Source organism: Phodopus roborovskii, unplaced genomic scaffold (assembly GCF_943737965.1).
Source record: "Phodopus roborovskii unplaced genomic scaffold, PHOROB, whole genome shotgun sequence".
Taxonomy (NCBI): domain Eukaryota; kingdom Metazoa; phylum Chordata; class Mammalia; order Rodentia; family Cricetidae; genus Phodopus; species Phodopus roborovskii.
Window position 1 is genome coordinate 3567576 of NW_026126417.1, and position 13682 is coordinate 3581257.

Sequence of the window (13682 nt, forward strand, 5' to 3'; positions counted from 1 at the left end):
TTTCTTTCAAACTACCTACAGGCATTATGCAAATTTTTACACAATAGAAGTTAGAAATTTTCTGCAAAGCAAGGCTTACACACAGGGGACTGAGCAATCTGAGTTCTTTTGACCTACTAAAGCAAAACACTGGGTAGCCCACAAACAAACCTGCTTCTCAAAGTTCTGAGGTTGACAAGTCCAAGAGAGGGCATGGGCCGTTTACTGTCTGGTGAGGGTCCACTCTCTTTGTTCTCTGCACTTCTTGTTGCCTCCTCAAATGGTGGAGGACAGTCATTTGTTGTATGTCTTCCTCCCTCTCTAAAATTCTGGTTTGTTGTTGTTACTGTTTTGTCAGTAAATTACAAATAAGCAAATACGTTTGATTCCTACCTCTGGCTAACAAAAACACATAAGGTAGCATTTTTATTAGATAAAACTTGATTTTTTACATTTCAACAAGTGTGCCATAAAACACTTGAACAAAATGCCCTAAGGAAAACCATTATTAGAGGAAGTATAATCACATTTTACATAAGTAAATGCTTAAGTACATAAGTACTTAAGTACATAAGTAAGAAATGGAGAATTCTTGCCTATACTTATTTTTTAATGTATATAAAATGCCTTCATAATGTTCATAACCTTTAATAAAAGAAATATACTTCTAGAGACTTTCCTTAAGAATATTAACAAGAATGTACATAAAGGTTTATTTTTAAATGGTACCTGTGACTTTATTTTTTAACTCGAAGCAATCTAAATATGCTTTTTCCCTCTTTTGAAAATAGATTTCTGCTGGGCAGTGGTGGCACACGCCTTTTATCACAGCACTCAAGAGACAGAGGCAGGCGGATCTCTGTGAGTTCGAGACCAGCCTGGTCTGCAAGAGCTAGTTCCAGGCCAACCTCCAAAACCACAGAGAAACCCTGTCTCAGGAAAAAAAGAAGAAAAGAAAAGAAAAGAAAGAAAATAGATTTCTTATATAATATATCCTCCCTCTACTTCACCCAGTTCCTCCTACCTCTGTTCCCACCTGGATCCACCCTCTTTCTGTCTCTCATTAGAAAACAGGCATCTAAGGGATAATAATATCGGACAGAATAAAAAACTAACACATCAGAATAGGACAAAAAAAGACAAATAGAAGGAAAAAAGGCCAAGAAAAGGCACAAGAAATAGACACAGAGACCCGCTCATTTGCAAACTCAGGAATACCATAAAAACACTAAACTGGAAGCCATAATTCAAAGGACCTAAAGGGTAAAAAGAGAGAGAGAGAAATTAGAAACAAATATGAATAAAATAAGATATAATAAAGGCAAAACCATAACATTATCAGACAAAAAAAAAAAAAAAAAAAAACTCCAAAGATGCTATTAGGTTCGTTTTTCTGTTGACCATCTACTACTGGGCATGAAGCCTACACTTACGAGTAGTTAGTTTGTTTCCGTTGGAGGAAACTAAACTTTCATTTGCAAGTGGCTATGGACTGGTGATAGCTTGTAGGTTAGGAATGGGGACATGTTACACTTCTCCTTTCAGCTCTAGGACTCCATCTGGTGCAGCCCCTTGCAGGCACTCTGCATGCTGCTGTAATCTCTGTGAGTACATATGTCATCAATCCTGTTGATTTAGAGGGTCTTGTTTCATTGGTGTCCTACATCCCCTCTGGCTCTTACACTCTTTCCAGGCCTCTTCTTTGTTCTAAGGTCTTTCACTCACAGAATATTGTCTGGTTATGGGTCTCTAAATGGGATACAGATTTAATTCTCAAAAGAGGACATTCAAATGAATGAGAAACACTTAAAGAAATGTTCACCGTCCTTAGCCATCAGGAAAATGCAAATCAAAAGTACTTTGAGATTTCATCTTATACCTGTCAGAATGACGAAGTTCAATAAAACACAATGACAGCTCATGCTACCCAGGATGTGGAGTAAGGGAAACATCACCCAAAGGATGCTTCACCCTACCACAGAGACACTTGCTCAATCATGTTCGTTGCTACCCTGTTTTTTTTCTGTTTGGTTTGTTTTTCAAGACAATGTTTCTCTGTGTAGCCTTGGCTCATTCTATAGACCAGACTACCCTCAAACTCACAAAGATCTGCCTGCATCTGCCTCCTGAGTGCTGGGATTAAAGATATGCACAACCACTGCCCTATGCATAATAGCCAGAAATTGGAAACAATCTAGCTGTCCCTCAACAGATGCAAAGATAAAGAAATTGTGTTACATTTACACAGCTATTAAAAACCAAAATCATGAAATTAACCCAGACCCCAAAAAGATAAATATGGTATGTACTTGCTTATATGTGTACACTTCATAGAACCACAGAAGTTAGGTATAGAGTTAGGGACTGGGGCTGGAGAGGACAGATAGATCTACCAAGGAAAGGGAAATAAAATAGCTATAGATGGATTGGTGGGGAGGGGCTTGAATGGGGATGATCAAGCAGGGAGGGGGGAAGGAAAGAGGGATGAGGAAGGGAATGTGAAAAGAAACAACTAAAATTAAGGGCCATTTGATTGGTAGTGTAAAAAAACTAATAAAATAAAAACTTCCTAAAATACATACATATATGAAAGCAATCTAAATGGAATTGCCAAATAATGGGGGAGATAGAACCACAACCATCTTTTGTCAGTACATGAAGCTTTCAGTGCCTGAGATGGGTTGCAACTAATTGAATTGTTGAACCAAGGATTTCCATGAAAACCCCCAAACAACCTAAGTTATCACCAAGACAATAGGTTGCTCTCCACAAACAGATGGCAAGTACCTATTGCTGAGGACACCATCACACAACTCATTGAACATGGAGAAGTGATGGGAGATGTCATTCTGTAAATATGTCTCTCTTATTGGTTAATGATTAAAGCACTGTTGGCCAATAGGAAACCAAGATAGGCGGGACTAGGCAATAAGGAGGAGAGAGGAAGTAGTAGGGAGATTCAAGATGGAAAATGGAGAGGGCAGAACACCAGCCCCTCTCTCCAGTAAGATAAGACTATGTGGAAGTACTTAGATTAATAGAAATGGGTTCATAATTAAGACAGAGCTAGCCAATAAGAAACTAGTAACCTCAACAGCATTATATCAAATACAGCATCTCTGTGCATTATTTGGGGCTGACGTGGCGGTGGGTCCAGACCAGCAGGGAAAAACCATTCGTAACAGAGAAGCTGAGCCAATGCCTACACAGAGCCTTCACCCCTACATGCTAGTCTTTGGTCAAGAAGGTACTCTGCATGCTACCAAAGGAAAAATGTAAATGCCAACTCAGCCATAACTTTTGATCTACAATGGTGTCCTGCCTGCAAGAAAAGCTAGTGCAATGGTGGCACAAAGCTTCTGGGAGTAAACAACCAATATCTAATTTGACATAAGGCCCACTCCATGAGATGGAACCTGTAACCTACAATGCTTCAATGACCAAGAACCAGAGACTAGATAGCCCAGGCACCTATGGTAAAACCAAACACTACTGTTCTACAAAATGAACACATCAATCAAATGACTCCTAAATACATTCTGCTATACCATAGATCACTGCTTTGCTCAGCCATCATCAGGGAAGCTGCCTCCACAGCCTTTACTTAAAAGAAGGCTGCATAAGTTATCTTTATTAGAAACATCAGTATCCCCACATCGCAGAGGACTGCCACAAGTTCCAAGCCAGCCTAGTCTTCGTAATGAGTTCCAGGACAGCCAGAACCAGAGTGAGGCTTTGACATTTTTCTTTAAATGTGTATGGGCCTTTCGCCTGCATGCATGCCTGTGCACCATGTGTATACATTGCCTGAAAGGGCTAGAAGAGGGTGTCAGATCCCCTGGAACTGGAGTTATGGGTTCTTGTCAGCCACCATGTGGGTGTTAAGAATCCAATGCAGATCCTCGGGAAGAAAAGCCAGGGCTCTTAACAACTGAGACATCTCTCCTGCCCAAAAATCTTCTATTAAAAAACAAAACAACAAAGAACAGAAAACAAAACACACAGGAAGAAAGGAAGGAAAGAAGAAAGGAAGGAAGGAAGGAAGGAAAAAGGAAAACACAAGTAGTATAGCCAAGCATAGAAGTTCATGCCTGTAATCTCAGCTTTCCTAGTCCAACCTGGATTAAATGTCAAGATTCTGTCTCAAAATAACAAACAAAACTTACTAAGAATCACTATTATGCCCATATTCAGACAAGACTTGTCTTTGGAAAGTGCAAACATTTATTTAACATTTTGCTTCTGGTACTATTTCATGCACTTGGCATGCATCAGAAATGTGATTAGCTTTTTTTTTTTTTAATTTAAAGACACTGTTTCTCTCTCTACAAAGCATCAGCTGTCCAAGAACTCACTATGTAGTAGTAGATCGGGCTGACCTTGGCCTGTCAAAAATCAACTGCCTCTCCCTCCTGAGAGCTGGTATTAAAGTCATACACCTGGCATTGAAGTTCTTTTAATCAAGACAATGACCATGTTTATCTCATGGAGGGTTGTTTTTGTTGTTATATTTTATGACCTAGGGGTTAACAATGGGGCCTCCAACATGCCCTCTGTCACTGAATTATATCTTCAGCTCTTTATTTTGAGAGGGTAAATCTTGATTGTCAACTTGGTGGAATTAGAATCCCTATAGGAAAAACATCTGTGGATGTGTCTATGGGGAATTATCTAGAGTAAGTTAATTATGGTGGGAAGACCACCTTGAGTGTGGACAGCACTATTGCATGTGCTGGGGTCCCAGATGGAATGACAAGGAAGCAAGCTAAGGACAAGTACTTGTGACAAGTACAATGTGACCAGCCACCTCCTGACTCTATGCTCCCACCATGCTAGGTTGTGCTCCTGGAAACTGTAATGCAGAACAAACCATTTCTTCCTTAAGTTGCTTTTATCAGGTATTCACTACAGCAATAAGAGACAGTGTCTCACTGATTTGTCCAGGCTGACTTTAAATTCACAGTTCTCCAGCAACTGCCTCCCAAGTAGCTGGAATTACATTTTAACCAGGATGGTCCCTTATACGGTTCTGATGCACAGAGAAAGTCTCACCAGTGATGAAAAGATCACACAAGAACCCACTGCGTGGAAGAATCTAAAGACCGTTTGGTCTGTATAGAAGGAATGGTGACTTCTGCCTGGTGTTGCTTTCACTTGATAATCCTAGGTCTAATAGATGCCATTGTGTCTGTTCCAAAATTAGTTTTTCTTTAGCAAACTCATAAGATACCAAAAACAAAGTGTCAGTCACCTAGGGAGAGTCTTAAGAAAATAAGTGAAGTGTAACTTTTTGTATAGTTAGTATGTTTGGCCCATTTCATTTGTTTTTTATTTTTATTTAATATATTACTATTTTGAGAATTTGACACATACAATCTATATCCTCCAAACTATTTGACCTCTTTTTTTTTCCTTTCTTTTTTTTTTAAGAGCCACAGAACCTCTTCTTCTTTTTCTTTTTAAAGAGCTACAGACTACAATTCATGTTGCCCACGTATTCATGGAGCCATCCACCGAAGCATAGCTGACCCATCCAGTGGCCAAACCCCTAATGAAAACTGACTGTCCCCCTAGAGGACATCGCCTGTCAATAGCTCCTCAGTCAGGAGTAGGAGCTCATGAGCCCTGTCTCCAGGCTGGAATGTTGATTGGCTTGATCTTGCACTGCTGAGTTCATGGGAATAGGAGTCTTGCATATTCAGGAGACACTATTATGATCTGGGCCACCCTCCAGCCCCTACCAAACACACCTCTGGCTCTTAGACTCTTTCTATCCCTCCCAATTCTAGTTTTATAAAAGGAGATCCAATCCTTAAGTAGTTGTTTCAGAATGTGGAACAGCAACATGGTGTCACTTGTTGAAACCCAAACTTCTAAGCCTCCCAGTGATCTGTTTCAGGAACTTGCTGGTAACTTTGATGCATATTCAGGTTGGAAAATTACTACCATCAGGTAATATTTGGGCTTTCATTTAAACCTCCCAAAAAAGCTTCATAAGTCCTAGCTCAAGACTATGAAGCTTCTCCTTATTTGGAAAAGAAAATATTATAATAGCTATTTCCTTCCTTCTTTTTTAAATTTAAGTGAATCTCATTAGCCTTAGTTGGCCTAGAGGCCACTATATATTCCAGGCTGGCCTTGAACTCTCTGTGATCTGCCTGCCTCTGCATCCCCAGTGCTGGGATTAAACCTTACACTACCACCTCCTGGCTGTTTGTGATAGTACTAAAATAAACCATTGACCACTTGCAAATATAAATTTCATAGAACAAGCACAATTTCCTTTTTCTTCCCTCTGTAAACAGGCAGACTGCTAAATAGTTTAACTGCTTCCTATGCTGAGTGCATGAAAAAGAAAACTGGCAAACATCGGTAGGATTTCTCAGAAAAAGAAAAAATTTGCTGTTTTTACTTTTCCTGTTGAAACAGAATCTCTAATTTGCACTGGAGAGCCTTTTTACTGATTCTGTAGCCCTTGAAGGAAGGAATTGTCCATCCATCTGTCTAAGCCCAGTAGCTGGGACCACAGGCCTGCACCACCAAGCCTGACTTTCCATTTGTCGTATATTTTAAACATCTGCCTCTCCTGCTGAGAGGTGCTCACAGGTTACAGAGAGAGAGAATCTGGCAGGAGCTATTTTTTGACCCCAAGTTCCTGGCCACATTATGCTGGGGATGAAGGAAAAGACAAAGACTGTCAGGTAATGATGAAATCTTAAGGTATTCCAAACTTTTGGATTACAGTTAGAGAATCTACGGCCTTCCCTCCGAACTGTAAACTGTTTTCCAGCTTTTCTATTTCTTAAAAAAAAAAAAAAACAAATGAATGAGAAGATAATTTCCACCCCTTCCACTCTGTTCTAATCCCAGGCAATCACTTCTATAACCACATTAGGTGTTGTGCCAGCTCACTTACCAGGGAACATCTTCTCCAGAATCTCTCTGAATCTCTCTTCTCACCAGTTTTTATTGTCTGATGTCCTGCCGATCTCTTTATCATGAAAAAGTGGGTCATTTTCACCTTTATTTAAATATAAGAAAAGGCCAGGCTAGAGAGAAGGTTCAGCACTTAAGAGCTCTGACTGCTCTTCCGAAAACCAGGGCTTGATTCCCAGCATCCACGGGGTACAGGGCTGTCTGTACTCAGTCCTTGGGGATTTGACTCCCTCTTCTGCCTTCAATTGGCATTGCTTACAGGCACGACCTTGGTCCACAGACCAAGAGCATGCAGGCATGGTCAGTAGCAAAGCTTCCCCCCACTCTTCTCCTCCTGGTCCCTCTGTCCCATGTTTCACAAAGCTTTCCCTCCACCACAGCCCCAAACAACAACCAAGATGCATTCGCCTTGGAACTAAACCCAGATTCATGTGTATGTCAGTCCTCATCTTACTGGTTTTATTAGCTTTGCTTGATGCAGTATGTCACTGCCTCCTTAAGACACTGTCTAGCGGTTACTTACAGAAAAAGATGCTTTTGTTAGGAATGCAAAGATAAATACATAATCCTTGCTTTTACTTCCATTGGGAAGTTTGCTAACTGCCAAGGAATTCTGGGTTGTCAGAATTTCCCATAAACCTAATTGCAGAAGAACTGCCAAGGCTTTTTAATGACATGGCACACGTAGAAAAATGATATATTCCCCCAAAGTCTGGGGATACTACACAAGACAGAAGGGAAGGGAATCCCCACTCTGACCCCAGGACTGGGAAACAAGCTTCACTTGTGAATCCAGTGACTCCAATTTAGTCCTGGAATATAACTGTCTGACTGGCTTTCAACTGTCCTACAGCGACGGTGCGACTTTTTAATGTCCTCGGAATAGACCTTCCTGTCTCAAGAATTTGACCAGAAGGCTCAGTTTTCTTCCTGGCTCTGTACTGGGGAACAAGATCAAATCTCTCATGCACTTGAGCATCTTTTATGCTCCAAGGCATCTAGCACACCGGTAAACAGTGTTTTTTAAGGCATTGGTTAAAATCCTGCTCCAGATACTATCACTTCAGTGACAATGAGAAGTCATCTCTTTCTTTCCCCCGATTTTTTAAAATTAATTAGCTAGTTATTTCTTTTTCTTTCCTTTTTTTTTTTTTTTTTTTTCCAGCCCAGTCACAGTTTCTCCTTCCTTCCTCCTCTGTTCTGGTCCCTTCCCCATTCCCCATCTCTTGCCCCCCAAAAGCTATAAAGCTATCTCTTGTTTTGGTTTTTTGAGACAGGGTTTTTCTGTGTAGCCCTGACTGTCCTGGAACTCGCTCTGTAGACCAGGCTGGCCTCAAACTCACAGAGATCCTTCTGCCTCTGGCTCCTGAGTGCTGGGGATTAAAGGCATGTGCCACCAACTGCCCAGCAAGAGGCCATTTCTTAATTGAAATGAGCTTTGAACTGCTCTTCTCTATAAGTCAAAAGAAATTAAATGTGTGTTACTTAGAGCCACCTTAAAAAAAAAAATCCAAAAACTTTGTTTCTTCACAAATTCCTTCAATAGAGTTCTCCTTGATTTTTAATACACTGTGAAAAGACATGGTCTTTTTGGGGTTTTGAGACAGAGTTTCTCTGTGTAGCCTTGGCTGTCCTGGAACTCATTCTGTAGACCAAGCTGGCCTGGAACTCATCATAGAGATCCATGCAGGCACGTTTTAAGACTGCAAGTTCTGAGCCCTACCTCTGATATTCATTTCCGGTTTCTATCCCTGTATTCAAGTCTACCACTCCCACACCGCACCTCTGCCCCATCCCCTAGCCACCACCCCCATTCCTAGTCTTCATACCCACCCTACTATCCCTCACCCTCTCCCAGCCTTTTAAGCAATTTCTATTCATCTTTATCTCGCCTTCATTTTCTCAACCTTTTCTAAAAATATCGCCACAAGAGGGCAGCAGTTTCACACATATGAATGCTACTCTGGCATTGGAGCTCACTAAAATGCAAATGATAACACACTAAAAAAAGGGGGGGGGCACAAAGTTGGGTGGGTAGGGAAAAGGGATAAATCTAGGAGGAATTGTTGGAGGGAGTGAATACAATCGATAGGGCGATAAAATGTCACTGAGGTCTAGAGATTTCTGTGGAAGAAGAATGGTTTCAGTGGGAAGAGGGAGGCACTGGAGTATGAAGACCAAAATTCATTTTTCACATGCATAAAATGTCAGAATTTTTCATTGAATTTTTTTGTTTGTCTGTTTTGTTTTTTGTTTATGTTTTGTTTTTGTTTAGATAGGGTTTCTCTGTGAAACACTCCTGGCTGTCCTGGAACTCACTCTGTAGACCTCGAAGCACAGAGATCCACCTGCTTCTGCCTCCTGATTGCTGGGATTAAAGGTGTGCACCACCACTGCCCATTGGAGAATTATAATTAAAACCCAATACTTGTTGGGTTTAATTTAATTAAATTTAACAATTTGCAATGACAAAAATATATACATATATTACTATACTGTTATCAAATGCAATGATGTGTACATATATGTATATATACACACATATGTATATATATAATGTCAAAATTTTATTTTACCTTTTATCTTATACTTTACTATCTCAACCATATCAATACTAACAATAGTTTGATAGTAAATTAAGTCATTTTCTAAGAAATAAAGGTTAGATAATCCAGCATCTTGTTCTGTATACATTTCATATTCTGTTAGCATTGATGGACAGAATACCTCTCATATTCTGTTAGCAATTTCCAAAATAGAAAAGAAAATTATGCAGAAGTCTGCTGAGTGGAGCTGACTTGTTTATGTCTCTTCCAGATACTGGTCAAGAGGGGAGGCAGAACAGAGAGCAGCCCCTAACCTCAGACTAAATCTGAATGTGACTTCCTGAACCAGAATGGAGGGGGAATCTTACCACAACGAAACCACGGTCAACGGCACCCCAGTAAATCACCAGGCTTTGGAACGCCATGGGCTGTGGGAGGTCATCGCTATTGCAGCTGTTACAGCTGTGGTCAGCCTGATGACCATTGTGGGCAATGTCTTGGTCATGGTCTCCTTCAAAGTCAACAGTCAGCTCAAGACAGTTAACAACTATTACCTGCTCAGCTTGGCCTGTGCAGACCTCATCATTGGCATCTTCTCCATGAACCTCTACACGACCTACATTCTCATGGGTCGCTGGGTTCTCGGGAGTTTGGCTTGTGACCTTTGGCTTGCACTGGACTATGTCGCCAGCAACGCTTCTGTCATGAACCTTCTGGTGATTAGCTTTGACCGTTACTTTTCCATCACAAGACCACTGACATACCGGGCCAAGCGTACCCCAAAGAGGGCTGGTATAATGATTGGCTTGGCCTGGCTGATCTCCTTCATCCTCTGGGCGCCGGCAATCCTCTGCTGGCAGTACTTGGTTGGGAAGCGGACAGTACCACCCGATGAGTGCCAGATCCAATTCCTGTCCGAGCCCACCATCACTTTCGGGACTGCCATCGCTGCCTTCTACATCCCTGTCTCCTTCATGACTATACTCTACTGCCGGATCTACCGCGAAACAGAGAAGCGAACCAAGGACCTGGCTGACCTCCAAGGTTCCGATTCTGTGGCAGAAGCCACTAAGAGAAAGCCGGCTCCCAGGACCCTGCTCAGATCTTTCTTTAGCTGCCCTAGACCCAGCCTGGCCCAGAGGGAAAGGAATCAGGCCTCCTGGTCACCTTCCCGCAGAAGAACCTCAACCACGGGGAAGCCAGCCCAGGCCACTGGCCTAAGTGCTGACTGGGACAAGGCTGAGCAGGTCACTACCTGTAGCAGCTACCCCTCCTCCGAGGATGAGGCCAAGCCCACCACTACCCCTGTCTTCCAAGTGGTCTACAAGAACCAGGCTAAGGAATTCAGTACTGAAGAGAGGAAGGAAACTTTTGTGAGCGGGCAGACTGAAAACAATGACTATGACACTCCCAAATACTTCCTGTCTCCGGCTGCAGCTCACAGACTTAAGAATCAGAAATGTGTTGCCTATAAGTTCCGATTGGTGGTAAAAGCTGACGGGACCCAGGAGACTAACAATGGCTGTCGCAAGGTGAAAATCATGCCCTGTACCTTTCCAGTGTCCAAAGACCCATCAACAAAAGACCTGGATCCCAACCTCAGCCATCAAATAACCAAACGAAAGAGAATGGTCCTAGTCAAAGAGAGGAAAGCAGCCCAGACCTTGAGTGCCATTCTCCTGGCCTTCATTATCACATGGACCCCTTATAACATCATGGTCCTGGTTTCCACCTTCTGTGACAAGTGTGTCCCTGTCACCTTATGGCACTTGGGTTACTGGTTGTGCTATGTCAACAGCACCATAAACCCCATCTGCTATGCTCTCTGCAACAGAACCTTCCGGAAGACTTTTAAGATGCTGCTCCTCTGCCGGTGGAAAAAGAAAAAAGCGGAAGAGAAACTGTATTGGCAAGGGAACAGCAAGCTACCCTGAATAGTCAGCAATGACCCTCGAAAGAAAGACAACCACAGTCTGGTTCACTTGTTTCGAAGAACATCATCTGCCATCCTGAGTTCCCAAAGACTTGTCAAGGCTCAAGATCTCTTGTCAAACATCTGCCATGTGAAGTGAGTCTTGGCTATTACTAAGGCCACTTGGTGCCACTAGAGTTTGCTGGTGAAGCAGAAAGGCAGACTCGGGTCCTTCTTTGGAAGCACACTTGAGTGGTCATGGACAATGACTTTGGGAACTGATCTGTGAAGGACGGTAGGAACCAGATGGAAATCCTCCCCTGTGGCATTCTGTCATAGAGTATTGTGCAATATGTATGTGTCTATATGAAATTGTCTTATACCATTGAGAATCAGGAGAATGCAAGCCACTGTCACCTCTGGATAAGAGTGATATTCCACAGGCTTCTAAGAATATCACTCTTTGTAATTTAATCAGCATTTATTATGCAGCTATCACGTGCTTTGCTTTGTACTGTGGCATGTTTTTCTGTTCATATGCAGAATGATGCTCTTACTCTCCATTTTATAACTATGACAACCCCTTCACCCAGTGAAACTATGGTGATTCCCACAGACCATCAGGTTCTCAGAATCCTGAGTCAAGAAGGATGCTGACATTGGCACACTTTGCACACGTGGTCTCCAAAGGGGCTTCTATTCTGCTACTAACGACGACCAAGTTTCCATACAGTTATTTTGGTGTTTTACCAATGAGGTAAATATTTCTCTAGACAAATACTGTATATCGTTTTTGGTGCCCATTTGGAGTCATTTGCTAAATATGCTGTGTTCTCAGGAGAAATTGATTGTATAACAGCCCTGTTCAGGAAGAATCCTCTCCAGGACAGAGAATGCTGGGTCTTTCATGCTGTGTTCGGAGGAACTGCTTCCTAATCTCCTCTCAGGACAAGTCAAACACAAAACATGCAAAACAAATACAATTCCTTTCATGCTTTCAAAATTCCTTAAGAGTCTTTGAAGTTTCCAATCCCCTTCACCCAGACCCCTAACTCACACCCAAACGTGCGCAGATCACTGTCCTGTGTTGGGAAAGAGGTGCTGTTTGGGCAAACAGAGGGAATGTTGTTTCTTTCTTTCTTCTTTCTTCCTCCCTCCCCCCTCCCCTGCTTCTAGGTCGTCCATATCTGAAAGACATTACTTTCTTGCTCAGTCTTATTCAGATTCACTGAAAAGTGAGAAGCTCAAACACTTACAGTCAAGGGTTCAGTGCAGCTGGTCATGGTCCTTATATGCGAACCCTTTGGCTGGGAGGGGCCCAGGGATCAGGCGCTTGCCTCCACATGCATGAGGCACTGGGTCCAACCCCTAGCACCAAAGCAAACACTGTTTAAGTGCAAGTTTCTTCTTAAAAACTAAGTGTAAGTTACAGTGACATAAAAAAAAAATTTATGAATACACATTTGTACACTGGAATTATTTAAAAATGGAGTTTCACTGAACTATTTAGCTCAAGTATTTTTATATAAGCAAACTGGAAGTGGAGCGGTGCTCCATGGAGAGTGCTTGCCTAGCGTGCTCAAAGCCCTGGGTTTGAGTTTCAGAACTGGGCTGAAGTGGGGGGGGGGGGCGCTAAGATACTCCCTTTGATGATTCTAAAAGTAAACACGTGCACAAGGAATGAAAGCTGTGAAAGGAGCAAGGTAATGAAAGATCCACAATAAAAGCCGTGCAGTGCTACATGAACTGGTAGGTGGAAAGTCCTGTCAGAAACTTTCCAGTTAAATCTGCTCTCATTTGACGTTTTGATAAAACAAATTCTCCGTACTCCAGCTGGATATGGTGGAACACACCTGTAATCCCAGCACTTGGGCAGTGGGCAGCTTTGTCTATGGCAAGATCCTATTTCAAAAAAGAATAAAAAAAAAAAAATCTGGATTTCATTTCACTCAGTGGAAGCCATCTCTCTCTCTCTCAACCTCATTTTCTAAGAGGATGGGGTGGGGGGAGAAGAAGAATTGGCCTGGTTTCCTGGAAATTAGATATGTACCTGAGTTCTTCCTCCAACCCTGGAAGAACAGAGTTACAGGCCAAGGAGACTTCAGGATGGGGGACTCTTGGGCAGGACAAGGCTAGTCCACCCAGGCCTCTATCCCAGCCCTGCGGAGAGCTGATGTTGAGATGGAGAATGTTTGATGCACCATAGTTGTGGAGCCTTTTGAAGGGCAGGTTAACACCTGCCGAGAATTTAGTAGAAATACTAATTGGCTCAAATCTCTGAGACAGAGTTCCCAGGCCTACGTGACCCC

General features: G+C 42.3%; 1 protein-coding gene across 1 annotated transcript in view; it reads left to right on the top strand.

Moving 5' to 3' along the window:
• Chrm5 (cholinergic receptor muscarinic 5) overlaps nucleotides 1-11414 on the top strand; it is a 49448-nt gene extending 38034 nt beyond the window's left edge. Inside the window, exon 2 of the mRNA XM_051183779.1 lies at nucleotides 9733-11414. Coding sequence (XP_051039736.1) covers nucleotides 9812-11395 — 1584 coding nt within the window. The 5' untranslated portion in view covers nucleotides 9733-9811 and the 3' untranslated portion in view covers nucleotides 11396-11414. The remainder of the gene's footprint in view (nucleotides 1-9732) is intronic.
• Nucleotides 11415-13682: the final 2268 nt, after the last annotated feature.